The sequence below is a fragment of the Ornithorhynchus anatinus genome, chromosome 5 (genome assembly GCF_004115215.2).
Source record: "Ornithorhynchus anatinus isolate Pmale09 chromosome 5, mOrnAna1.pri.v4, whole genome shotgun sequence".
NCBI classification, from domain to species: domain Eukaryota; kingdom Metazoa; phylum Chordata; class Mammalia; order Monotremata; family Ornithorhynchidae; genus Ornithorhynchus; species Ornithorhynchus anatinus.
Genome location: NC_041732.1, coordinates 72,686,629 through 72,712,129, shown reverse-complemented (window position 1 = coordinate 72,712,129; position 25,501 = coordinate 72,686,629). Strand labels below are relative to the sequence as shown.

The 25,501-nt window shown below is 54.7% G+C and overlaps 1 protein-coding gene across 5 annotated transcripts in view; it reads right to left on the bottom strand.

Annotated features, from left to right (window-relative positions):
- Positions 1–5,173: 5,173 nt before the first annotated feature.
- CHD5 (chromodomain helicase DNA binding protein 5) overlaps positions 5,174–25,501 on the bottom strand; it is a 101,197-nt gene continuing 80,869 nt past the window's right edge. For 4 of the 5 annotated variants that reach the window (XM_039912088.1, XM_029066243.2, XM_039912087.1 and 1 more), the window contains exons 24-42: positions 25,232–25,357; positions 24,317–24,489; positions 23,491–23,665; positions 21,111–21,203; positions 20,527–20,615; positions 20,260–20,393; positions 16,295–16,439; positions 15,565–15,724; positions 15,265–15,344; positions 14,533–14,662; positions 14,270–14,359; positions 13,134–13,289; positions 12,802–12,910; positions 12,427–12,559; positions 10,799–10,994; positions 7,909–8,072; positions 7,450–7,576; positions 6,786–6,839; positions 5,174–5,593 (exon numbers count right to left, since the gene is read on the bottom strand). In XM_039912088.1, coding sequence (XP_039768022.1) covers positions 6,832–6,839; positions 7,450–7,576; positions 7,909–8,072; positions 10,799–10,994; positions 12,427–12,559; positions 12,802–12,910; positions 13,134–13,289; positions 14,270–14,359; positions 14,533–14,662; positions 15,265–15,344; positions 15,565–15,724; positions 16,295–16,439; positions 20,260–20,393; positions 20,527–20,615; positions 21,111–21,203; positions 23,491–23,665; positions 24,317–24,489; positions 25,232–25,357 — 2,288 coding nt within the window. In that variant the 3' untranslated portion in view covers positions 5,174–5,593; positions 6,786–6,831. The remainder of the gene's footprint in view (positions 5,594–6,785; positions 6,840–7,449; positions 7,577–7,908; positions 8,073–10,798; positions 10,995–12,426; positions 12,560–12,801; positions 12,911–13,133; positions 13,290–14,269; positions 14,360–14,532; positions 14,663–15,264; positions 15,345–15,564; positions 15,725–16,294; positions 16,440–20,259; positions 20,394–20,526; positions 20,616–21,110; positions 21,204–23,490; positions 23,666–24,316; positions 24,490–25,231; positions 25,358–25,501) is intronic. The other variant, XM_029066244.2, reaches the window with a different exon arrangement.

Genomic DNA, 25,501 nt, shown 5'->3' with positions numbered 1-25,501 from the left:
TGGGCTGGGAAAGAGATGAGGTGACCCCTTGGGACTGGATAATGAGACAACACTCTTGTTACCCCCCAAATAGATTGGGCAAGGAGGGTGAGAGAGAACAAGGTGGAAGAGAACTCGAGCATCTCTGTTTCCAGAGACGGCCACTGCGAGACCGAGTTTGCTGATGGCTCTCTTGAAGCTCAGCCCCACAGAACTTCCGAATATATCCATAATTCCTTTATATTAATATTTGTCTCCCTCTCTAGACCGTAAGCTACTTATGGGCAGGGAACCTGTCCATTAATTCTATTATATTTTACTCTCCGCAGTACTTAGTACAGTGCTCTGCACACAGTAAGCACTCTAATACGGTTGACTGATTGAGGGCGGGGTTGGGCAGAGCAAGAGCAGCTAGAATTGGGCCTGAGCATGTCCTAGGCCAGACCAAGAGGAATGAGGTACTCATTGTGCCCTCGATGCCCCATGCACCAGCTCCCACACCCGCTCACTGGAGACCTCGACTCACTCCTCACAGACCAACAAGGCGCCCTCGATGGTAGTGCCCGCACAGACCAGACGTACCTTTGCCAGCTGTCGATCCGGGAATCTTGGTCCACGCAGCGTGCCGTGACGAAATCATATGGAATATTTTGGGGTAATCTTCAGGACCGAAAGCCTTTCTCCTTCGCTCCGGAGATGATGTGCTCTTTCCCAGGTCTCCGTGAACACAGGCACTGTTTCTGAGCCACAGGGCTCAGTGTCAGGAGCCAAAGCCAAGGGAGGGCAGGGGCCTGCTTCCCTCCCTCGCCCAGTGACACCCCCCAGAAACATTGCTGGCCTTCCTTTCTCAAGGGATTTATTAAAACACAGAAAACAAAAACAGATACACACAGAGTACAAAGTAAACGTGATTGTGTTGGTTACAGCCTCCGTAAACCCTCCTACAAAAAAGGTCTAGTTACCACGCAGTGAGTGCCACAAACAGAGCCAGTCGAGGGTCATGAGGGCTTTGGTCTTCTCATCATCTGGGTCCGGGGTCCTTCCTGCTTTCTTCCCAGCCTTTCCCCGCGTGCCAAAGCACAGGTGCCACTGCCAAACGTAGCCCCCAACCCTTTCTGGGAACAAGCCTGGCATCGGGCCTGGCGGCTCCCTCTCTGGTACTTGTCAAGAACTTCTGGACGGACGCCCACTGCCCCAGGTCACGCCCCTAGAGAGTGACCCTGCTCGATACTGGGACCACTGGGAAAGACTCATACATTGGCTTTGCTAGACGAACTCCTATTTCCTTCACCGGGGCTGCGGCTTGGCCATTTCACCCCCATGACCACAGAGGGACCATAACCGCCACAGGCCGAAAATTCATCTCATCTTGGTTGCGGGGGACGGAGAGGAGAGGAGGGGCCACGTCTCGAATAGCTATGCCATGAACTTGGAACGCACAAAACACAGATACACACACGCCCTTTTCGAGTTATCGTACCTAAAAAAATACTTTGTCTTTTAAAAAAAATCTAAAAAAAATTTTAAAACACAAGAACTCAATGACTTTGGGCTGAAGGCGCAGTCGTCTGTAAACATTCGATGTGTGAAATACAACGGTGACCAATTTCATCAAAACACACGTCAGACAGCAGAGCTTGCCAGATGGAGACCTTTCTTGTTCCAGGGTGTGTTTTCTCCCGAGGTGGAGGGGGGAAGTCGAGCAGGGCCCCCACCCTCAATCCCAACCCACTCCTACCCCCCTTCCAGCCCCTTCCCTCTTGCACCTCCCTTCTCCTTTACACTCAGTGTCCAATCCCAACACCACTCAAGACTCCAGAGCCACATGTAAGCCAAGGACTGAGCCAGCTGGACCTGAGAGCTGACTGGAAGGAAGTCACCCAGTGCACAGAACAAAGCTGGACGGAACGGGTTCTCCCCACACCCTGGGGTCTACTACCCCTCACCTTGGGCATGACACAGGGAGGAGGGGCCCCAGAGAAGGGGACAGGAGAAGCCCTAGGAGCTCTTCTCTATGGCAGAGGACCAGCCAAGAGGGAAACGGGGAGTGGGGGACACGCCAAGGTGGACTCCCCTGATGGTTATCATCGAGGGGAGATTTTGGTTTCCAGTTTGGGGGCCGGGGGTGGCACGTGGACAGAGAGGGGAGAACAAGGTGGACTTCTCTCTCTGCCCTGCTCCTGCCTGGGAAGCGCACAAGTCTCTCCCTCCCCTACCTCCCAGAGTCTGCCCGTCTCCTCCCACAAAGCCGCATGCGCGCCTCAGCCGGAAGGTGCTAGAGCAATGCAGCATTTCAGACATTCAGATCCTAACAGTGGGGCCCAAGAAAAAAATCAAACCACAGCTCTACTCACCCTCCTCCCTGCTCTCCAACTCTGCCCCACGGCAACAGAAAGAAGAAATCAAACCACATTCCAAAAAGAACTTCAACGGCGGAGCTCCCTCCCCTGCTGTCGGGCTGAGGATGAACTGACTCATCATGTAACCAAAAAAGAAACATCTTCAGGAACCTCCTCTCTTTTCGAAACAGGGCACCCCCACCCCCGCCCTCCACTGATACCCCAATCCGACATCCACACGCCAAGATCTGCCTTCCTGAAGCACATCTGGGATCCTTTAGCCTTAGGGAAAAGCACTCTTGCATGAAAACTTTGAGACTGGGATCAGCTCCGGAGGGCCACCTGCAAGTCATACCCACGTGGATCACAGAGGGGGCCAGCATCTAGTTCTGAAGAAAGGAGACGGCGCTCAGTTCGACGTTCCATCATTCCCAGACCCTGAGCCCACCGTCATGTCACCTCCAGCGGGAGACTGGCCCCAAAGCTCTGGGGAAATTGGTGGCCCCAGGAGAGCAAAGGATGGGCCACATTAACAGCAATATGTAACTGCAGAGGACAGGTCGGGTTTGCAACGGTCAGTGAGCGGAGGACATGGCGGGTGGCCAGAGAGGAGGGAACTTTAAAGAGAGGCACTACCTTGAGAACATAACACTGGTAAGTGAATGGTGCCATTCTGGATTGAAAACGGCCACTGTCAGCTGGAGGTGGCCATTTTAGGTCGTCAGGATTTGTTTATCACCTTCAAGAGCCTGGAATCGGCCTGGTTTGCCCACATCGCATCTCCGTATCTTTCAAACCTTCCCTTTTAGTCAAACCTTGGGGAGAGGGGAAGAAGAAGGGGGCAGGAAGAGAGGCAAGAGGTGGAGGTGAAGCAATCTGGTCTCATTTGGCGTTGGCTGCTCTGAAACCAGCTGAGGCTCAACTCATTTCCCAGGAGGCCTTGCGGCACTGCCACTGTCCTATCATTCCTGTCACCAAGTGACTAAAGTGACATTGCCCCAGTCAGAAGTAGAGCTCTCCTCTAAGTTCTCATCCCAAGGGTTGTGGGGATTCTCTCCTTTCCCCCACAGAGCCAAACAGCCTTCTTTTGCCTCTCAGAAACCCCACCCAAAGGATCTGGGAGGATATCTAGATAGAGACAGGCTTAGGGGCCTTCCCCTACCCAGACTAAGCCCGCCTGACTCCCAGATTCCGAGGCCTTAGCCTGCAGGACCCTCTGTTCCTCTCTCCCCTGGAGGGAGGGTGAGGAGGAGGAAGACGCACTCTCAACCTGAGGAGGGAATAGCCAAGAGGAGGGGATCACTCTGAGGACAGGTGCTGAGGAGCAAGATAGGGAAATCACCAAATCCATCAGGTTAAAAGGCCCTGAGGGGCATACAGTCCACTTCCCTGCCTCTGGAATGGGCCACCCCTGAGCAGGTCCAGAATGATGAGACTTTCACCGATTGTTTAGAGACCTTCAGGGGATTGTTCCACCTTGGGTTCAGGGGACAGGGAGAGACAGTCCCCCTCCCCCCCCCAACCCCCAACCCCAACTCTCTGGCTGGGAGACTGAGCCTAAACTGGGCAGGTGGCCCCTGGGGCCAGGAGGCAACTGAAGGAGGCATCCCAAACTGGGCTATTTTACCCAAGTAAGGGTGAAAGGACTCACTGTGGGAGAAAGCAGAGGTGAGAGGGGGACACCAGGAAAAGGCAACTCTCCCCAGTGTCCTTAGGCTCTGCTCTGTTCCCCTACGAGTTGGGCACATTCCTAGAAAGAGGAGACCAGAACTTCAGGGCCCCGAGGGTCGGCCCTGGCCTCCCTTCTGAGTGACTGCAGAGCCTCTGGGGGCCGATTGGCACCAAGAGTGGAGTTTCCCACCCCTCTGCCTCAACTGGTGGGATGGGTTCTAGTCCCAGCTCTGCCACTGCCCTGATGTGGGACCTTGGACAAGTCACTTGCCATTTCTGGGGCTCAGTTTCCCAACGTAAAAGGGGAGGCGAGGTGGGGGGGGGGGGGGAGGGGAAGATCTCTGCTCTTCCTTCCTGACTGTGAGCCTAGGGACTGTGTCTAATCTGATGATCTAGTACACACTGATCTTGTACACACAGGTACCTCAGGGTTTAGCACAGTGCCTGGCACTTAGTAAGTGCTTAATAGGTACTATTAGCTCCCAAGAAGGCAGAAGTGGCAGGGCACAGCAGGCTTCTAACCCTTCCACAGCTGGTGGAGGGTGAAGGGCTGGGAAGAAGGACCACTGAGCTACCATCGCTCTTCCGGATGGAGTCAAACCGTCCTTAGGTCTGGACCCGTGGGAGGAAAGAGGAGAGACGGGGCCGGAGAGATCTGTCTTCCGGGAGCAGGGATGGGGTGCTGTCCTGACCCAATCCCTCCCGAGGCCGTTCCCCCTTCCGGCCTCCATCTTCTCCTGGACCCGACCCAGAGGGTCCCCGTGGGGACGGCCAAGCCCTGGACTGCCGGGGAGCAGCGGACCGTCTGGAAGCGCCAACGGCTGCACAAGGGAGAAGGTCGGGTGGGGCAGACGGAGGCGGCGGCAGGGGAATCCCCATCCCGATGGCCGGGGTGGTGGGGCCCGGGGACCTGGAGGCAGTGAGCCAGAAAGGATTCTCCCTTCCAGGGAAGGACTACTGCCCCGTCACCACTGCTGTCGCCCCCACTACCACTGCTGCCACCGCCACCACCGTCACAACCGCTGCCATCACCGCCGCCACCATTACCGCTGATGCCGCCGCTGCTTGCTATCACAACCGTGGCTGAACACTGCCGCCCTACCACTGCCGCCGCCGCCTCCACCGCCGCCACGGTCACTGCGGATGCAACCGCCGCAGACGAACAGAACACATGTATCCCCGGGCAGGATCATCCTTCGCAATTCATCCAAGGTTATCAAGACAAACTCTTCAAGTCTTCAATAAGAAAGTGCAAAAAATGTACAAAGAAATGAAATTCCCTTCAAAGAAGTCTGTGACGTGGTTTCCTTGTTGCGAGAGTTTCCCCTTTGTTTGAAGAACACTTGAAATGTGGGCCCACCGCCCTACTGAGCAGCTGGCGGGACGGGGGACGGGGGCGGGGGCAGAAGCAGGGGTGGGGAGTGGGAGATAGGGATGGGGCTGGGGGCAGTTGTGGGGACACAGGAGAGCAGGACAGGGAGTTGGGGGCTTAGTCTTCGATGCAGATGACATCACCAAGTTTCCCCTGGAGCCGCGGGCTGACCCCGTCGGGGAGTCGGCTACTTTCTCTCTGGGGTGGCCGGAGGGTGGATCGTTGGGTGTGGCTGCGGGGACAGAGACCGACGGGTTACGGTGAGGCTGCTCCCCGGCACAGGTGGAGCGGCACAGGGGCGGGAGGGCAGCAAGTTGTGAGGTCATTGGAGGGGATGATGCAGGGGCAGAAGGGCATTAAGCGACGTGCCAGGACAACGAGGGGGTAGCACAGGGGCAGGAGGGCGGCAACTAGAAGCACAGGGTTAGGAGGACAGCACAGGGGCTGGAGGGTAGCAGCTAGAAGCACAGGGGTAGGAGGGTGCCACAGCAGTGGGCAAAGGAACAACAGGCCCTCCCACCACCCAAACCCAATCCAGGGCTAGAACTGTCACCACGGTGGATGATACCCTTCCAACCCAGACTGGACCCACTGCCCCGGCCTCCAGGACCGAGGCCAGAGAGTCCAGGGAGAGATTCCCTCTCCGAACCGTTGGGGGCAGTCCTGCGGAGGAGGGGACACCCTGGAAGGAGGAGTTTCCAGTCCGCCAGGGACAACGAGCGGAGCCCGCCAAGGCCTGGGGAGGCTTCTCTTGGGTCGAGGTTCGGGGCCTGGAGGTGCAGGGGTGGGAGGCTCTCGGTCACTGCCACCAGAGCATTCACCGCCACTGCCACCGCCTGGTGGGCAACCAGGATGATGAGAGAGCAACTCTGAACATGCCCCTGCCCCCACCGAAGACCACCTGCACCACTGACTGCCCCCACTTGCAGACCACCCACCCTTTGGTGCCCCCCTCACTGACCACCCCCCACTGACCAACTGCCCCACTGGCCACCCACCCTATTGACTGTCCTTTCACTGTCTGTCCCCTGATGACTGACCACCCTCTGGCCACTCCCCTCAACTGCCCACCTCCCACTGTCCATCCGCCCTAATGGTTTAACCCCCTTGCTGACCATCTACCATACTGACCACCCTCTTCAATGACCAATTTCCCTTGACCTTCTATCCCAATGGCCACCCCCTGCTGCCTGCCCCACTGGATTTCCCCCTCACTAACCACCCCCTCACCGCCCCTACACCCTTCTGACGACCCCCCTCACTGTCCTCCCACCGCTCCGACCACTCTCGTCACTGGTCACGTGCCTCCGCTACCCACCTGCTCCCGCTGAGCTGACCACCCGCCCCAGCTCAGGACGGAGCCCCAGAAAGAACTATCTACAGGCTGCAGCAGGTTGTCCAGAAGATGGGAGGTGTCACCCTACCTCAGCTGGGAATGAGAACTGCAACAGAGGGAAATCTTGTTAACGGCTAAATATCTGTTGGAAAGAGAGAAAAGCTGGGCTTACTTACCACCCTTCCCCTCCAAGAAGCAGGCAGCCCTGCCCTGCCTCACCCCAAATGTCCCACCCCACCCTCCACATGCCAAGAGGTCTCACCCCATCCCACCTCACTCTGCCCCCAGAGCACTGCCACGAGTTTCCACCCCACCCCATCACATCTCGCTCCAGCCCCAGAGGCCCTGCCTCGACTGGCCCCATTCACATCAAGAGGTCCCACCCCACCATATCTCCCTCCATCCTGGAGACCCCATCCTGAGCATCCCTAACCATACCAGGAGGACCTGCCCCACCCCACTTACTTCACCTCTAGAGGCTTCACCTCAAGCTGCCCCTCCAACACAGAGCAGTCCTGTAGCATCCCACCTCACCCTGCCTCTACAGGCCTTTGCCTTGAGTGGCCCACCCCATCCTACTTCATTCCACCCCAGAGGCCCCGCCCCTACCGGGAGCCCCCACCCCACCCCCAGAGAGTCCTCCCCAACACCACTCCCTGTGTGGCCCTGCCCCAGCCCCCAGAGGCCCCTTCCCCAGAAGCCCCACCACCAGAACCTCCACCCCTAGAAGCCTGGCCCGCACCCGCACCCACCCGTCACGTAGGGCCCCAGGGGCATCTGGCTGTAGTTGACAATCCCGCCGGGGCCAGGGCCGCGGAAATTGGGCCCAAAGTTGCTGCTGCTGCTACTGCTGTACAACGGAGAAGCTCCAAAGGAGCCCTGGGGGAAGAGGTTGGCGCTCAGAGGTTGGCTTTCCACCACCCGGTTCCACTCGCCGGTCCTGCTTTCCCGACCCTCGTCCCGGTCTGTTCCCTTCCTCTTCTGCATTGGGTGGGAAGCTTTCCCGGGGCACGAGCTCACCCAGGCATCAGAGTGGTGCTTGATAAACCAGACATGTCATTTGACAGACAGCCACGACCGGGGCGTAGGGAAGTGGGGGAAGGGGCAAGGGGCCATCTCGGCAGGGCTTGGGACGGGCAGCCCAGGATACCGTGGGCCAAGGGACACACCCCACACACGCCCCATTGGGCCTCCCCTCCCTTTCCGCTGACCTGCTGGACAGTGGGGTCACCGGCCCGGTTGGTCAGGCGGCTCAGGATGCTGCGCTCAGACATCTGCAGGCGGGCAGCCACGGGCGGGATCCTGGACAGCATGGATGGCAGTCGGGTCACATCGGCCTTCATGTCGCTCAGTAGCTCTTCCAGCTGGTTCAGAACTATAGGGGAGGGAGACCGGAGACCAGTCTGGCCGGGGGCCCCTCGCCGACTTGCCCGGTGGCCAGTGGCAGGGTCCACCCAGTGGCTGGGGAGGGGATCCTCTCATTCTGGTCAGGAACTGGGTGATTTATTCACTTATTTTTTTAATGGTATTTTTAAGCATTTTTTGTGTTACAGGAACTGTAATAAGTGCCAGGGTAGATACAGCAAATCAGTTTTGAACACAGTCCATGTCCCACATGGGACTCACAGATGTAATCATTTTACAGATTACATTTTACAGATTACATTTTAAATTTTACAGATGAGGTAACTGAGGCATAGATAAGTCAAGTGACTTGTCCAAGGTCACACAGCAGACAAGTGGTGGAGCCGGGATTAGAACCAAGGTCCTTCTGACTCCCATGCTTGTGCTCTATCCCCTAGGCCACCCTGAGCTCTCCATGACTATTCCATGCCAACGAATCCAACGCTGCTCCGGGAATGGGGAAACCTGGGTTCTAGCCCCAGTTCCGTCTGGAGCTGGCTAACGGGCACCAAGCCCACACTGGCACTTCTCAGCATGCCACCCCACTGCTTCCCAGCCTGGCTCATTGCACTCCATGTCCCAGCAGGGATGAGAGAGTGCAAGTGCCACTGAGCAACCGTCAGCACTAGAATGACTGCCTAAGTTGCCTCTGGGCCAGTTTCAGCCCCAAAATCTCAGACAGGAGGCTCAGACAGGCTTTCTGACCGGAAACTTCATCATCACCATTTTGTTGAAGTGACTGCACCCTTTCTGAGAACAGGGCAAGCTAGTAAAAGGAAAACTATCTCCAAGGCTGTATTGAAACACACCCCTGAGTGCAGGGAAACTGCAGCTTCTGTTTCCTTCTGATCTGGAACCCTTCCGAAACAGTCTGGGCCCAGTCCCTGGCTGACTTCCTGTCGCCCCACTGCTGAGGCCAGAACCAGAGGGCATTCCTCTAACTGGATTTTAGGAGCAGTGCCGAGAGTGTATTGTGTTTGTTTTTCTAAAGCACTTGCACATCAATTATCCAATTTTGTCCTTCCCAGAAGGTGGAAAGAGGCAGGTATTACTGTCCCCATTTTTACAGATGAGGACACTAAGGCCCAGGATTAAGTGATCCTCCCAAGGTCACAAACAGTCCAGTGCCAGAGCTGGGATTAGCACCAGGGCCTCCTGACCTTCAGACCTGTGCTCTGTGCAACGGACTATCCCGTCTCCTTTGTTCCACTCTGCTGCTCTAAAAGATTCCTGCTGCTGCAGGCTCCCTTCCTTCCCTTTGCCCCAGGAGTCCCCTCCTCTCTGGCTGGGAGCCCTCACTGGCCCAGAGCCTGCTAAACATCTCGAGGGTCAGCCTCAACCATCCCCCTGCAAGAGGGGAGGGGTTGGTGGAGAGGCTATCCGAGGAGGGAGGGAACACAAGGTGAGCCACTCAGTAGAGCACGAGCACTTTTCCTGGCTGTCTGGGGAATCGGGCTCCCTGGAGATTGAGCTACACCTGGGTCATAACAATAATAATAATGGAGATATTTGTGATTGAGCAGTGTGGTCTAATGGAAAGAGCACAGGTCTGAGAGTCAGAGGACCTGGTTTCTAAACCTGGCTCTACCACTCACCTGCTTTGGGACCTTGAACAAGTCACTTAACTTCTCCATGCCTCAGTTTCTCCCTCCTGCTTAAACTGTGAGCCACATGTGGGACACGGACTGGACTGACCTGATTATCTTGTATCTACCCTATCAATCAATAATGGTATTTATTAAGCATTTACTATGTGCAGAGTACTGTACTAAGCACTTGGGAGAGTTCTATTCAACAGAGTTAGCAGATATGCACAGAGCGGCTCAGTGGAAAGAGCCCGGGCTTGGGAGTCAGAGGACACAGGTTCTAATCCCAGCTCCGCCACTTGTCTGCTGTGTGAACTTTGGCAAGCCACTTAACTTCTCTATGCCTCAGTTACCTCATCTGTAAAATGGGGATTAACACTGTAAGCCCCACACAGGACAATCTGATTACTTGTACCCATCCCAGCGCTTAGAATAGTGATCGGCACATAGTAAGCGCTTAACAAATACCATAATTATTATTATATGTTCCCTGTCCAAAACGAGCTTACATCCTAGTGTTTGATACAGTGCTTGGCACATAGTAAATGCTTAATAAATACCACAATTATGATGATGATGATGATGACGATGTGCCAAGCACTATACTAAATGCTGGGGTAAGACGCAGGATATTCAGATGAGACAAAGACCCTTGCCCACTCGGGCCTCAAAGTATGATCAATCAATGGTATTTATTGACCACTTACAGAGTGCAGAGCATTTTACTAAGCACTTGGTAAAGTACAATATAATAGAGCTGGGAGATGGGATCCCTGCCTGCAAGGAGTTTACAGTATAAGGGGCAGGGAGAGTCAGTATCTTGAGCCCATTTTAAAGGTGAGGAAACAGAGGCTCAAAGAGGTGAAAAGTCTTGTCCAAGGTCAATCAGATGCCAGTGACAGAACTGGAGGTTAGGTCAATCTCACCCACTCCAGCCCCAGGCTCCCCACACCACCTCTGTGGGAGAGGGTTACAGGGGCCAGCACAGAAAAAACTTGAACCCTAAGTCCACCAGGCTGGGCCAAGAATTCCTAAATGGCTGCCCTGGGGGCCCCCCAGCCCTTACCCCAGCACCCAGCGCCCAAGGTACAGACCACCCCCTCCGACTCACCCTTGTGCAGGACGGCATTGGCGGGCTTGTTCCCCGCCAGAGACTCCTTGGACAGGTGCTGGTGGCTCTCGGCAAGGCACTCCACCTCGGCCAGGCGGGCATTCAGGGCCATGGCCGGGTGGTTGGGGTCCTGGGTCATGTTCAAGTAGGCGGCTCTCCGCAGCTGCTCCTCGATCACCAGGGCCTGCTCCAAGAGCTGCAGGGGGCAGGGGACAACGGTGGGGAGAGCCGACAGGGAGCGGGAGGAGCCAGAGGGTCGGGATGGGTCTCTCCTAAAGCCACAGCCCCTAGCCCCCAGCTCAGCCCAGCTCCAGGTCGGCTGGGATGGGGCCCTTGGAGGGGTTACTGAGGCTAGACTTTCAGCCCCTCTCTTTCCTGACCTTGTTCCCCTTCTGCTCTTCTCCCTCAGGCTGGCCTGGGGGGAAGCTCTGGGCGGGTAATGATACTGAGGAGGGGGGCGTCCTGCCTAGGATAGGCGGGAAGGCCCCATTTGCAGGCCTCTCTCCTAGCTGGCTCTGAGCCAGGCTGCTCCAGCATAGGGACAGCAGTGGCCCCAGTGGCAGGTGGCTCAAGGTGAGCTCGTTCGGCCACGGCCACAAACAGCACAACCCATCAATCTCATGTAGCAGTGACAGCAGGGGCGGTAGTAGCCCTGGCCAGACTGGTGAAGGGTGACAATCATATGCCTGGGAAATTCTCCCTCCCTACCCTCACTTCTCTCCCTTTGCCTTCTCATCTCCCTTCTTCCTCTTGCCTTCTCTAATAATAATAATAATAATGTTGGTATTTGTTAAGCGCTTTCTATGTGCAGAGCACTGTTCTAAGCGCTGGGGTAGACACAGGGGAATCAGGTTGTCCCACGTGGGGCTCACAGTCTTAATCCCCATTTTACAGATGAGGTAACTGAGGCACAGAGAAGTGAAGTGACTTGCCCACAGTCACACAGCTGACAAGTGGCAGAGCTGGGATTTGAACTCATGACCTCTGACTCCAAAGCCCGTGCTCTTTCCACTGAGCCACGCTGCTTCTCTCCCAGCTGTGTTCTTTTCCTTCAGGCTCTAGCCCCCTAGGATGACACCGAACCAAAAGTCCATGATTGCATAATAATAATAACGATAATGGTACTTATTAAGAGCTTATTATGTGCCGAGCACTGCTCTAAGCACTGGGGTAGATTCAAGTTAGTCAGGTTGGACAGAGTCCCTGTCCCACATAGGGCTCACACTCTTAATCCCCATTTTACAGATGAGGTAATCGAGTCCCAGAGAAGTGCAGTGACTTGACCGAGGTCACACAGCAGACGTGGAGGAGCCGGGATTAGAACTCACGACTTTCTTACTTCCAGGCCCATGCTCTAACCACTGAGCCATGCTGCTTCTCCATCCCTAAACTCTCTCTTCCAATCCTGTTTCATGGCATCGCCATTCCGGAGGCACCTATTACTTAACTGTCAATCCTGCAGGGGCTGCTCTAGGGGCCAAGTTTTGTTGTGCCTCAACCATCCCACCATCAGCGCGCCCTCCTTAGCACTGGTGGAATTTACTCCTCTCCTGGGTACAACGGTATGTAGGCCTGCCCCCAAACCCACCTCACTCCTGCCCTGCCCCCACTAGCAGCCCATCCCGCACCTTGAACCTGCGTGCCAGGAACTTGTTCTTCATTTCCAGGTAGTTCCCCTTGTGGATCTCCGACTTGAAGGGTTCGTTGAGGATGACGTAGCGTGGGTCGTTCTGGATATCCTGCCAGCGGGCGTAGCCGTGCCTGGACACGGCCGGGGAGCGCTCGTTAAGGATAAGGCAGGCCGGGTGTGGGGCTGGGGGGACATCGGGGTTCTTGACCCATCCCCAGACCCACATGCCCAGGCTCGGGTCACTTAAGAGGTCACTGGTCCAGCCCCCCTCCCACATGGGGTAACACCTAAGGCATCTGACCCTCTCTCGGCCTCCGCCTGACCCTCCCAAGGCTCTTTCCCAGCCTCCCCACAGCAGCACGATGAAGGATACGTCACGATGCCCGCCAGCAGCCAGTAATCATGCCGTCGGTGCCAGATGTCATAGATCTTGCCCGAGGAGACGGCTGCCCTCTCCTCGTTCTGCCACAGGGTGTGCAGCTCTGAAGGCCCAAGCCAGAAGGTGAGGCCACAGCCACCCTTCTGAGCAGGGTCAAGGCTCAGGCCTTTGATTGACCGCCAACATGGCGGGGTGGGGGTGGGGGCGCTGCCCAGCCAGGTGGCCCAGCCCAACCTGGGGATTGCCTGGTTTGGGGACGAACCAGTCTTGGGGGGGCCCGGCCTGGGACGCCTGTCCTTTGTAGCCACGGTCAGTGGCCCCCTCACCTGTGAAGCCACCATCAGCGATGTTGAACATGAATTTGAATTTCCCATTTTTGTCATCCTTCCCTGCCTCGTCATCATCGTCGTCTTTCTCTCCATTCTGCTGGCTTTCCCCTGGCTCCCTCTCCTCCGCCGCCACTGCCACCACCGTGGGGTCCTCTGCCATCAGGGAAAAGGCATACCAGTGGTGAGCGTGAAGGTCCCCCCAACCACTCCGGTCCTATACCGGGCCTCTGTGGGCCCAAAATCGGCTCTGGCGTCAGCCAGGCCACGACATCCCCGGGGAGACCAGTCAATGAGTACCTAAAGAGTCCAAAGCCCCCAGTCGGGCCTCTCCAACTCTGCCCGTGAACAAGGCCACAAGCAAGCCCGAGGCCCCTGGAAAGACCAGCGTCTCCCCAACCCCAGCCTGGCCTCTCCCCCAGCCTCTCCAGGTACAAAATCTCAGAGAAACCTAGCCAGATAGCCACAAGAGGAGGAGGAGAAGAGTGGCGAGTGGCGAGACAGCCTGCCCCTTTAACTCCTAATCTTCCTTAAGTTCATTTAACTCTAACGATGGGGTTATGCCCTAAGTAGGGGCAAAACATTATGTTAAGTGTTAGGGTAAATACAAGACCATGATATCAGACACAGTCCCTGTCCCAATCAGGGCTTCAGTCTAAAAGGGAACGAGATCAGGGATCTTATACCCATTTTATAGATGCAGTACGAGATTCAGCGAGGTTAAGTGACTTGCCTAAGGTCACACAGCAGATCAGTGGCAGAGCTGGGACTAGAACCCCATGCTCTTTCTGAGCAAGAGTCAACCCACCCTGTCCCCTCCCAGTGCTCTCCCTCCCCTTTCAGAGCTTTCCCCATCATCCCTTCCCAATGTTCTCCCCATCATCCCCTCCTAATTCTCTCCCCATCCCCTTCCAGTGTTCTCCCTACATCCCCTCCTGGTGCTCTCCCCATCCCCTCCAAGTGCTCTCCCTATCAACCCCTCCCTACGCTACCTACCCTACAACCCCCCTACCTGGCCCCAGGGTGGGCTTCGGGTGGCAGGCAGGACTCCCGACCCCTAAGCCAGGGCAGGTGGCTGTCTGATCCCCTGCTGGGGTGCCCCCAACCTGCCCGGTCCCATCCCCCAAACCTGGTACCTGACTTGGCGTCTCTCTCCTCCCCTTTGCCGAGGCCGGCGTAAGGCTCCCGCTTTTCCAACACCCGGTCTCTCTCCAGCCTGGCTTCGTCTGTAGGGCACAGAGACGGGCAGCAGGGAGAAGGGGCCACCATGGCCCATCCTCATCCACAGCCTCCAGTGCAGCAGGACAGGGGGCCCTGAGAGGAGCACCGCTCCCATCCTCGACTGCAGAGACCAGGCCGGGGAGCTGGAGAGGGTGGCTGGAGCAACCCGTGCCCTCACCTTTCAGCGACTGATCTGTGGGGGATTCAGTCGGCTCTCCCTCCTCCGCTTTCTCCTCCCCGGGCTTCTCTTTGCTCTCCGGACTCGCCTGCCTCTCCTCACCCTCGGCCCTGTCGGCCCCTGCTGGTCCCTGGTGGAGAGAGAGAAGGCCTTCAGTCTGAGGCACAGCTGACAGAGGGCCAGGATCCTCCCCGCTCCTTCAGCAACCCCTCTCCCCGGGACTGAGTTCCAGCCATTTTGAGGGTTTCTTCTGGTATTAAGCACTTCCTAAGAGTCGAACGCCATTCTAAGCGCTGGATTAATTAGATAGGACACAGTCCCTGTCTCGCATGGGGGCTCAGAGTTTAAGTAGGAGGGACAACAGGAGAACTAAGGCACAGAGAGGTTAAACACTTGCTCAAGATCATGCAGCAGATAAGTGGCAGACCCAGGATTAGAACCCAGCCCCACCTGACACAAGGCTCGTGCTCTTACCACTAGGCCAAACTTGCTTTATCCCCGATGGTCCTCCCACTCCCACTGTTTGGCAATAATCTGTCTGCATTAGATTGTCAGCTTCTTGAGGGTCACAACGTATCTCCTGCTACTGCTGCACTTTCCTAAGCCCCGAAGCACAGCACCTAGCCCTCAGTATGCATCCAATGAACACCAGTGCTCAACTGATTGATTGTTTGGGGTCCTCAGACTGCCCGGTCCTGAGGTGACCGGGGGGAAGGGGTCTCCCCAACATACTTGGGGCTCCGGCAGCCTCTTCGCTTTCTGCTCCATCAGCTCCTTCTCATCCAAGAAACTCAACGGCATGTCTGGTTTGTCTGAAATAACGATGAGGTCCAGAGGATGCTTCCAGTGGTCAAGGTGCCCGGCATCAGGCCCCTGATCCCAGCCAGCATGGGCTTCAAGGCCCACCCCATCCCCATCCTCCATCCCGCGTCAGGCCCCCGATCCCAGCCAGCACGGGCCTCAAGGCCCACCCCGTCCCCATCCTCCATCCCTCAGCGGCCACGACCAATGTGTCCTGCCCCAACTCCTTACCCGACAGGGCCATGGGGCTGGGCTGGATGGGCGCGGGGCTGGCGGGGACCGGGGTGTTGGGGTCCGAGGAGACGACCTCGCTGGGTTTCTTGATCTCGGCCCCCTCGGGTATCAGATCGGGGGTGCTGTACTTCCCATTGACGTGTTCAAACTCCTGGACCTGCGGCCGTGAGGGAGCAGCAGGGGAGGGGGATGGGGGTCGGCGGATGAAGCAGACAGTGGCGTCGGCCTAGGTAACGGCCCGCTGGACCCATGACAGGCCCTGAGCCTGGTGACCGGGCCGGGGGCCCAGCAGCAGATGCTGGGCCCCAGTGTCCCATCGCCTGAGGGGCCCAGGAAGGTTTCAATCCTGTAGTCCCCAGTTCGGGTCGGGGGTGCCTTGTGGGCCAGGACAGTGAGCAGCTGGGAGCGCCCCAGGAGGCTGCTTCTCCTCCCCAGATCCCACCTCCCTCCTCTTAACCAGCCCAGAGCAGCAGTCCGAGGGCAGCATTGACTCCTGCCTTTGAGGAGACTCTTTGCCAGGAGCACAAGCCTTCAATGAGCTGGGACAAGTAGCAGACCTTGGATGTGCCCACCCCCCCAAATAGGGCTGCCTTGCTCACTTTCCCTTTACCCCAACTCCCTCCGGACCCCCCCCCCCCCCCCCGCGTGAGCCCAGGAGTCCCACGGGCTGAGGCCTGACACCAGGGAACGTACCTGCAGGGCCTCGGGACAAGTTTTACTCACCCACCTTCTTCCTAACCAGGGACATGACGCCGATCCGGGTCAGCACATGCTGCCGGGACAGCCCTTCCCTCGGGACACCATCGGCGAAGGTCTCGGCCCCGTCAGCCCCCGGCTCGCACAAGTGCCTCATGAAGAGGGAAACGTATGCCCTAAGGGGGAAACGAGGAGCTCAGGGATGAAGTCTGCAGAGAAATGCAGGCTGGAAATGCCCCGGACAGGCCTGGCATCTCCTCCAGCAGCAAGAGAGCTGACTGGGTGCCCAGTATGTGAACAGGACACCCAGTCCACAGGGGACAGCCTACTGTACTGGGGGTCTACTGGGAGCAACCCATTGTACTGGGGGCAGTCCACTGGACTGGGAGCCCACTTGGGGCAGCCTGCTGTACTGGGAGTCCACTAGGGGCAACCTGCTGTACTGGAGAGTCCACTAGGTATAGCCTGCTGTCCTGGAAGCCTACTGGAGGCCCATTGGGGGCAACCTGCTGTACTGCAAGCCTACTGGGTACAGCCCGTTATATAGAAGCCCGCTGTAATAATAATAATAATGATGATGGTATTTTTGACGTGCTTACTATGTGTCCAGGACTGTTCTATGTCCTAGGGTAGATACGAGGTAATCAGGTTGGACACAGACCCTATTCCACATAGGGCTCACAGTCTTAATCCCATTTTACAGATGAGGTAACTGAGGTACCGAGAAATTAAGTGAGTTGTCCAAGGTCACGCAGCTGACCAGTGGCGGAGGCAGGATTAGAACCCAGGTCCTCCTGATTCCCTTGCCCATGCTCTATCCACTAGGCCATACTGCTTCCACTGTACTGGGGGCCCACTGGATGCAGTGGTTGTACTGAGGGTCCACTGGGTGCTGATGTCCCTAGTTTACATCCTCTCAACTTCAGCACTTGTGCATCAACTGAGTACTCACAGATCCCTGTTGTACAAATGTATATATTTTACAGACTCGATTACTTCCTCCTACCTGTAATTTATTGTAATGTCTGTCTCCCTCTCTAGAGTTAGGACTCTTTGAGGGCAGGAAACATGTCTATTTACTCTGCTGAACTCTACAAAGTGCTTACTATAGTGTTCTGCAAATAGCGAACGTTCAATAAACATGACTTCCTATATGTCAGGCACCATACTAAGCGCTGGGATGGATACAAGTAAATTGGGTTGGACACAATCCCTTTTCCACATGGGGCTCACAGTCTTAATCTCCATTTTATGGATGAGGTAAGTGAGGCCCAGAGAAGTGAAAAGAAGTGAAAACCAGAGAAGACTGGTTACTCCTTTAGGTAATTTTTTTAAATTTCCTGTCTCCTCTGCTGGACTGTAAGGTCCTTGAGGGCAGGGATCATGACAAGTAAATAACTGTACTCTCCCAAGCAGTTACTAGAGTGTTCTGTATTCACTTAGTACTTCATCATCATCATCGATGGTATTTATTGAGCACTTCCTGTATGCAGAACACTGTACTAAGCACTTGGGAGAGTATGATACAAGAGAATTGGTAGACATGTTCCTTGCCCACCAAGAGCTTGCTCAATAAATGTCATTGATTGATTGTACTGGGTACCTACTGCATGCAGTGTTGTACTGGGTGCCCGATGTGCTCACTGGGCAACTTGAGAACACACAATAAAAATGGAAGACATGGAGGGAGAGACACTAACACAAATTTTCAGCTACACCATAGATAAAACTATCGTGTATCTATACTCATTGAGAAAATTAAGTGAATTAATAAATATCAAATAGACAGATAGCATCAGGTGCTCTAAACTGTCAACTCATAATGGACAAGGAACATGTTTACCAACTCTCTTGTACTGCCTCTACTCCATCCTAATCATGGGCTTGGGAGTCAGAGGTCATGGGTTCTAATCCCAGCTCTGCCACTTGTCAGCTGTGTGACTTTGGGCAACTTCTCTGGGCCTCAGTTACCTCATCTGTAAAAATGGGGATTAAGACTGTGAGCGTCACCTGGGACAACTTGATAACCTTGTATCTCCAGCAGTGCTTAGAACAGTGCTTGGTACATAGTAAGTGTTTAACAAATCCCATTATTATTATTAACAAATACCATCATCATCATTAATCCTCCTCAACCTCTTAGCTGCCTTTGACACTGTGGACAACACCCTTCTCCTGGAAATGTTATCCAACCTTGACTTCACTGATCTGTATCCTCCTGGTTCTCCTCTTACCACTCTGGCCATTCATTCTCTGTCTTCTTCATGGGCTCCACCTCTGCCTCCCACCCCTCAATTGTGGGAGTCCCTCAACGTTCAGTCCTAGGTCCCCTTCTGTTCTCTATTTACACCCACTTCCCTGGAGAACTCATTCGCTCCCATGTCTTCAACTATCATTTCTATGCAGATGACATCCAAATCTACATCTCCAGCCCTGATCTCTCTCCTTCTCTCCAGTTTTGCATCTCCTTTTGTCTTCACGATATCTCTACTTGGATGTCCTCCCGTGTCCAAACAGTCCAAGTGTCCAAGCACTTACCATGTCCAAAACAGAACTCCTTATCTTCCCACCCAAATCCTGTACTCCTCGTGCCTTTCCCATCACTGTAGATGGTACTCTGTAGTTGGATCCTTCCTGCCTCACAAGCCCGTACACTTCGTGTTATTCTTGACTCCTCTCTGTCAATCAACCCACATATTCAGCCCATTACTAAATTCTGTCGGTCCCACCTTCACGACATCACTCAAATCCGCCCTTTCCTCTCCAGCCAAACTGCTACCATGTTAATACAGTCACTCATCCTATCCCGCCGGGATTACTGCATCAGCCTCCTTGCTGACCTCCCAGCCTTCTGTCTCTCCCCACTCCAGTCCATATTTCATTCTGCTGCCTGGATCATTTTTCTACAAAAACTTCCAGGACATGTCACTCTCCTCCACAAAACACTCCAGTGGTTGCCCATCCATCTCGGTATCAAACAAAAACTCCTTACCATTGGCCTTAAAGCACTCCACCATTTTGCCCCCTCCTTCCCCACCTTGCTTCTCTCCTTCTACAACCCAGCCGGCACACTTTGCTCCTCTAATGTTAACCGTCTCATTGGACCTCGATCTCACCTATCTCGCCGGCGACGCCTAGACCATATCCTGCCTCTGGCCTGGAATGCCCTCCCTCTTCAAATCCTACAGACAGTTACTCTCTCCTCCTTTAAAGCGTTACTGAGGGCACACCTCCTCCAAGAGGCCTTTCCAGACTAAGCCCCACTTTTCCTCATCTCCCACTCCCTTCTGTGTTGCCCTGACTTGCCCCTTGGCTCTTCCCCCCTCCCAGTCCCACTGCACTTATGTACATATCTGTAATTTTATTTATTTGTATTGATGTCTCTCCCCCTCTAGACTGTAAACTCATTGTGGGCAGGGAATTGTACTCTCCCAAGTGCTTAGTACAGTGCTCTACACACAGTAAGCACTCAATAAATACAACTGAATGAATGAATGAATTTTCCCAAGCATTCAGTACAGAGCTCTGCACATGGTAAGTGCTCAATAAACATCACTGATTGAATGATAACCACTCCATCAATGGTACTTATTGAGTGCTTACTGTGCATAGAACACTCCCTAAGGGCATTTCTAGATGGCACCACCCAGCGAATGGCACTAGGGGTGATAGGTTGGGTCAACTCTAGACTAGAATCAGAGTCTTCCAAAGGTCATCTTTTCTATTGTCCAGCCTTCAGATAGGCTGAATCCACCCACCCTAAAGGGATGCCTTTCCATAACAGGCAAGGCCACAAACACTTTTAGAGACCTCTTCTGGGTGTCACTGCTGCCAGAATCCTCCTCTTCCTCCTCCCTCCCCTCCTCCTTCTCCCTCTCTCTCTCTCCTCCTTCTGCTCTGCTGCCTTCTCCCCCTCACATCCCTTTCTCCTTCCTCTCCTCCTCCATCCCCAGAGGGTGGTGACCCAAGGGTCCAAGTTATCCCCAGTGACTTTACCTAAATTCTTTCTCGCTCTTGCCCCGCAGGTCTCGGACCAGCCAGTGAGAGTTGAAAGCGTCCTGTGGGGGCATGCCCCAGCGCATGATGGCGTTCAAGAAGGCTTTCCGCTGCCGAGCATTGAATCCAAGGACCTGTGCCGGGCGGGGACCACAGAACCTCGGTGAGTCCAGCACAGACCCCCCCATAACCTCCCCTTGTCTGGGCATGGTACTGAAGGAGGGGAGACAGAGGGGAAAAGAAAGCCGGGAAGAGAAAGAGATTTACCTCAATGTTGCCTCCGACTCTAGCCAGCAGCGGGGGCAAAGGCTTGTCTCTGTCACTCTTCAGCTGCCTCCGGGATTGGCGTCGCCCACCTACAGGGAAGGGCACGGGCACGGATCCCTTTTAAGGGGCAGAGGGCATTGAACTCCAGGGGTCCAAGTGCCAGCCTGCCATCTGGAGTGGGGGAATCCCAATACTTAAGGAGCCCCAAAGAGAAAGGCTCTGGGAGTGGGATGCCAGGGCCCCCTTCCCTCAAGGGACAGCTGGGGTGAGAAGAAGAGAGGGATGAAATGAACAGGATGTGAGGGAGAGAGGGAGGGGCATTCCCCTGGAGAAAGCAGAGTAGAGCAGAGCCCATCTAGGTGAGGGAGGGAGGTACCTTGTCGGGGGGAGGACTGGGAATGACAGAGGAGAGAAAGGGAGGGTCTCTGGGTCCAGCCTCGGCCCCGGCTGGCCTCGCTGGCATCAGCCCTAGAGCGTGGACCACTGGCCTGGGCTGAGCATCTGTCACCCCTGGGGGCCCTCACTCAGCCTGGGGCCAGCCAGCGGAGGGGCCACTCCCCGGAGTAGCAACCGTCACAACTCACTCTGACCTTCCGGCCTCTCTTCGAAGTCTTCATCCTCATCCTCAGAGCCGATGGAATACTCGGACTGGTTGTCAGACAGCTCATCCTGCCACTCTGCAGCCCGGGACATAGACGGACCGGCCTGAGTGGGCACCAGGCCGGACACACAGCTGCCGGGAGTGGGGGTTCCAGCCGGCAAGCAGGCAAGGGAGTGGGGTCATTGGACCGGACCCTGTCCCTCACCCACACTCAGTCATGCTGATGCCCCAACCTGGAACCACAGTTACCCCATCTTAAAGGTCCTCTTAAAATCCCACTTCCTCCAGAAAGTCTTCCCAGTTCATTCCAAAATCTGCCCTTAAGCAATGTTCTGTCTCGCTTTTATCCAAGGCACTTGTGAACCTGAGTTTAGTTTTATGTTTTGAATATTTAAATAAATGAACAATCAAGTATTTATTCAGCTATCTCATCCTGATAATATGTGTTCCATATTCTGTTCTAACCTTGCTCTTGATTCTCTCTCACTATTTGTAAATCATTTTTGTCTACCTGTCTCCATTCAAATGATAAGTTCCTTGAAGTCAGGGAACATGTTCGGCTACTGCTGTAGTCAATCAATCAATGGTATTTATTGAGAACTTACTATGTGCAGAGCACTATACTATGGGCTTGGGAGAGAACACTCTCCCAAATACTTAGCACAGTGCTTAGCACTCGGTAGGCACTCAATAAATACTGCAGAATGATTTTTTTAATCACAAATAAAAATAATAATAAAGAGAAGTAGTGTGGCCTAGGGGAAAGAGAATGGGCCTGGAAATCAGAGGACCCGGATTCTAATTCCAGCTCTGCTAATTGCTTGCAGTGTGACCTTGGTCAAGTCATTTACATTCTCTGTGTCTCAGTTTCCTCAACTGTAAAATGGCAATTAAATCCTACTCCCTCCTACTCAGGCTGTGAGTTCTATGTGAGACAGGGACTGGGTCCAACCTGAAAAACTTGTATCTACCCCAGTTCTTAGAACAGTGCTGGACACATAGTATGCACTTAAACAAGTACCATAAAAAAAACTGCAGCATTTGTTAAGTGTTTGATATGTGCCAAGCATTCTACTAAACTCTTAAGTAGATTCAAGGTAATCAGAGTGGACAGTCTCTGTCCCAGATTGCACTCTCAGAATCACAGTAGGAAGGAGAACAGGTATTTAGTCCCCATTTTACAGCTGAGGAAACTGACACACAGAGAATTTAAATGACTTGACCAAGGTCACAGAGCAGGCCAGTGGCAGAACTGGGATTAGAATCTTCTGACTTTCAGTCCCCATGCTCTTTCCCCTAGGCCAAGCTGTTTCTTTAGGCTGTGCCAGACCAGCTCCCCACTGAACATTTGTATCCTTTAACCCTATCCTCAGCACTCATGCTCATATGTATATTTTATTTATTTAGATGATATTTCTATATCTATCTGAACATTTAATCATTTGTCCAGCTGTTTTATCCTGATGTTTTTGCTACTTCCTGCTTAATCAATCAACGGTATTTATTGAGCACATACTGTGTGCTGAGCTCTAAGCACTAAGTACTAAGTGCTTGGGAGAGTACAATATAACAGAATTCATAGACATGTTCCCTGCCCACAGTGAGCTCACAGTTTAGAGGGGGAAGCTTAATTTTGGTTGTTCTTCTGACTTCCAGTATTTGTAAAAAAAATCCACATCTGCCTATCTACCCTATTGGATTGTAAGCTCCTTAAGGGCAAGGAATGAATTTCTCCAAGTGCTCAGAAGACTGCCTTGCCCTCAGTAGGTGCCCAATAAATGCCAGACTGGATAACCAAGCAGCTGTGGGTGACAGTGGGGAACTCTCTTACCACTCTTGACCTCAGTTTCCTTATCTGTATAATGGGAATAACAATAGCAGCCTCTCCCTACTTCACAAGGACATTGCAAGGGCAAAAGGAGAAACAGAATGTGAAAGCCCATGGGGAGAATCTTTAAAGTGCCCTACAAATTCAAGATTTCGTTATTATTGTTATTAACAAATAGCCGCTGAACTGCATGTATTTGAATAAAGATCCTGAGAAATAATGAATTCAAGGAGTTAGTCACTGTGCCCCCCTCCCCACAGTCACCCAGGTGCATGGGGTCAGATCTGAGGGCCAGGGTCAACCTTGGCCCTGCCTGAAATAGCTGCTTTTTCCCCCACCTTCTCCCAGTAACCTTCCAGATGCTTAGAGCACCCCCGCACCCGGCCCCAACTGGCCAGAGAAGGACAACCCCCAGATTGCCCACCCCTTGGCAGTAGCTTCAGGACTGCCCCCACCCCATCCACCACTCTCTTCCCTGCAGCTCTCAGGACTCGGGGTCCTGAGGGTCAGGGATCCTGGGGGCCCAGTACCGTACCCTGATCCTCCTGAGAGGCATCGTTGTAGTTGACTTGCTTGCGGATGCGTTTGCCCTTGCCCAGGTTGCGGGCCAGGTCCTCCTGCTGCTGCTCGTAGTGGTGGCGCAGAAGCTTCTCCCAGTAGTCGGGGTCCACGTTCTCCTCCTGCTTGATGATCTCCCGCTCCACCTCCTCCTGAGGATATAGGGCCCCCGCCGCCATACTGTCACCCTCTCCGCCCCCAACCCGGACACCTGGGACAGAGGGAGAGAGGGAGGAGTGATGGGAAGGGAAAGGAGGCAGGAGAGAGGAAGGGAGAAGCATCTGGCCCCAGGGTTGGGCCAGGGGGTGGGGGCGGTCACTCAACTCTCTGGCTGTTCCTCTAGCCTGCCCCATCTGTAAGGACAAGGAGAAGCCCCCAGCCCCTGGAGGCCAGACCACCCCACCGCAGAGGCCGCTGCACTGTGAGCCTCAGAAGACAGACAACCCAACCCCCACACCCACTGTGGGCAGCTGTCCATGGGACCACCCCTAAAAATCCCTCTAGGCCTCCAAGAGAGATTTCAGATACCACAATTTCCCATAATAGGGGTGCTGGCGACAGTGGAGCGGACTGCGGCTAAGCTCAGGGCTTGTCAATAGAGAAAATCCAAACCTCTGGAAGAGAAGGGCACCCGGGCCTCTGGAAGAGGGGGGCCCGCCTCACCCAGTTCGATGGCTTCTCCCCCACCCCAATGTTCTTGCTCGTGACCAGGATCTCCTGGCTGGTCAGCAACCATCAGGAAGGGGAGGACTGAGAGGGTGGAGCAAGGAGGGGGCCCGGAAGAATGAGAAGAGCCACATTACCACACCATCTTCTTCTCTCACAACATACTGGGCCACTTTAAAGGAGCTGAGGTACTCATTCATGTTCTGCAGGTCCGTGTCGTCTGTCGCATCCTGGTTCCGGTCCAACAGCTTCGAGATGGCAGCATCGTCGTAGTGGATGACGCTGCTGTCCTCCACATCCTTATTATCACCTGGGAGGAAGAGCGGTGATCCCAGGTGGATGGTGACCTTAGGGCAGGCAGTGATCAAGGACGGACAGAGATCTTGGGGCGGGGAGTGACGGGGATGGACGGTGACCCTGGGAGGGTATGGAGGTGGCTCCCAGGGCTACCGGGGGCTCAAAACTCTACCTAACAATGTCAGATCAGGGCAGTTTTGAGGGACCTCTCCCGTTGAGTGCAGCAGGGAGGCAGGGAAACACCTTGGTCCTTTCAAATAACCAAAAGGCATTTTTGGGGGGGGTCTCATCCCTGACTCCCACTCCCTCACCCCTTCACTGTAGCCTAGGATCCCCAGAAGCTGGCAGAGGAGGAAGAGCATGAAGGGATGTGGATGGAGTGGGGGAAGCAGAGCAAGAACAAGAAGACAGGACTAAAATCCCAACTCTGCCACTGGCCTTTAGCATGGCCTCAAACAACTCACTTAATCTCTTTTGGCCTCCGCCCTACTCTTCCTTCCTTCCTCCTTCCCTCCTTCTTTTGCTCCCCCAGACTAGGAGCCCCATCTCGGACAAGGACTGTGTCCAATCTAATTGTCTTGCACAGTGCTTGGCAATGATATTGACGACGGGGTAGGCAAAGGCAAGGGGCTGGGGAAGGGCTTTGTATCACTTGGGGGATGCCCGGGGAGGTAGGAAGGTGGGCGGAGAGTGAGGTGGCGGGGGTGGGGGGGTGACCCCTCTGGCTGACCTGGGGGTCCCAGTCTGTTCTGTACCTGGGGGGGTGCTGCCATGCTTTTTCTTAGCCCCTGGTGCTAAGGCACCACCTTTAGCAGACGGGACATCGGGGAAGGAAGGGGCAGGCTCGGGTACGTTGATCCGTTGGCACTGAGACATCATGCCTGAGGACAGAAGGGAGTGGTGAGTGAAAGGGACCAACCAGCAGTTGCAGAGACAAGATTGGGGCCAGTACGAGGCTCTGGGACCTTCGGGAGGATCTCTGGGCCCCATTTCCCAAGAGAGAGCTTGGCCTCTCCTGCTCGCCC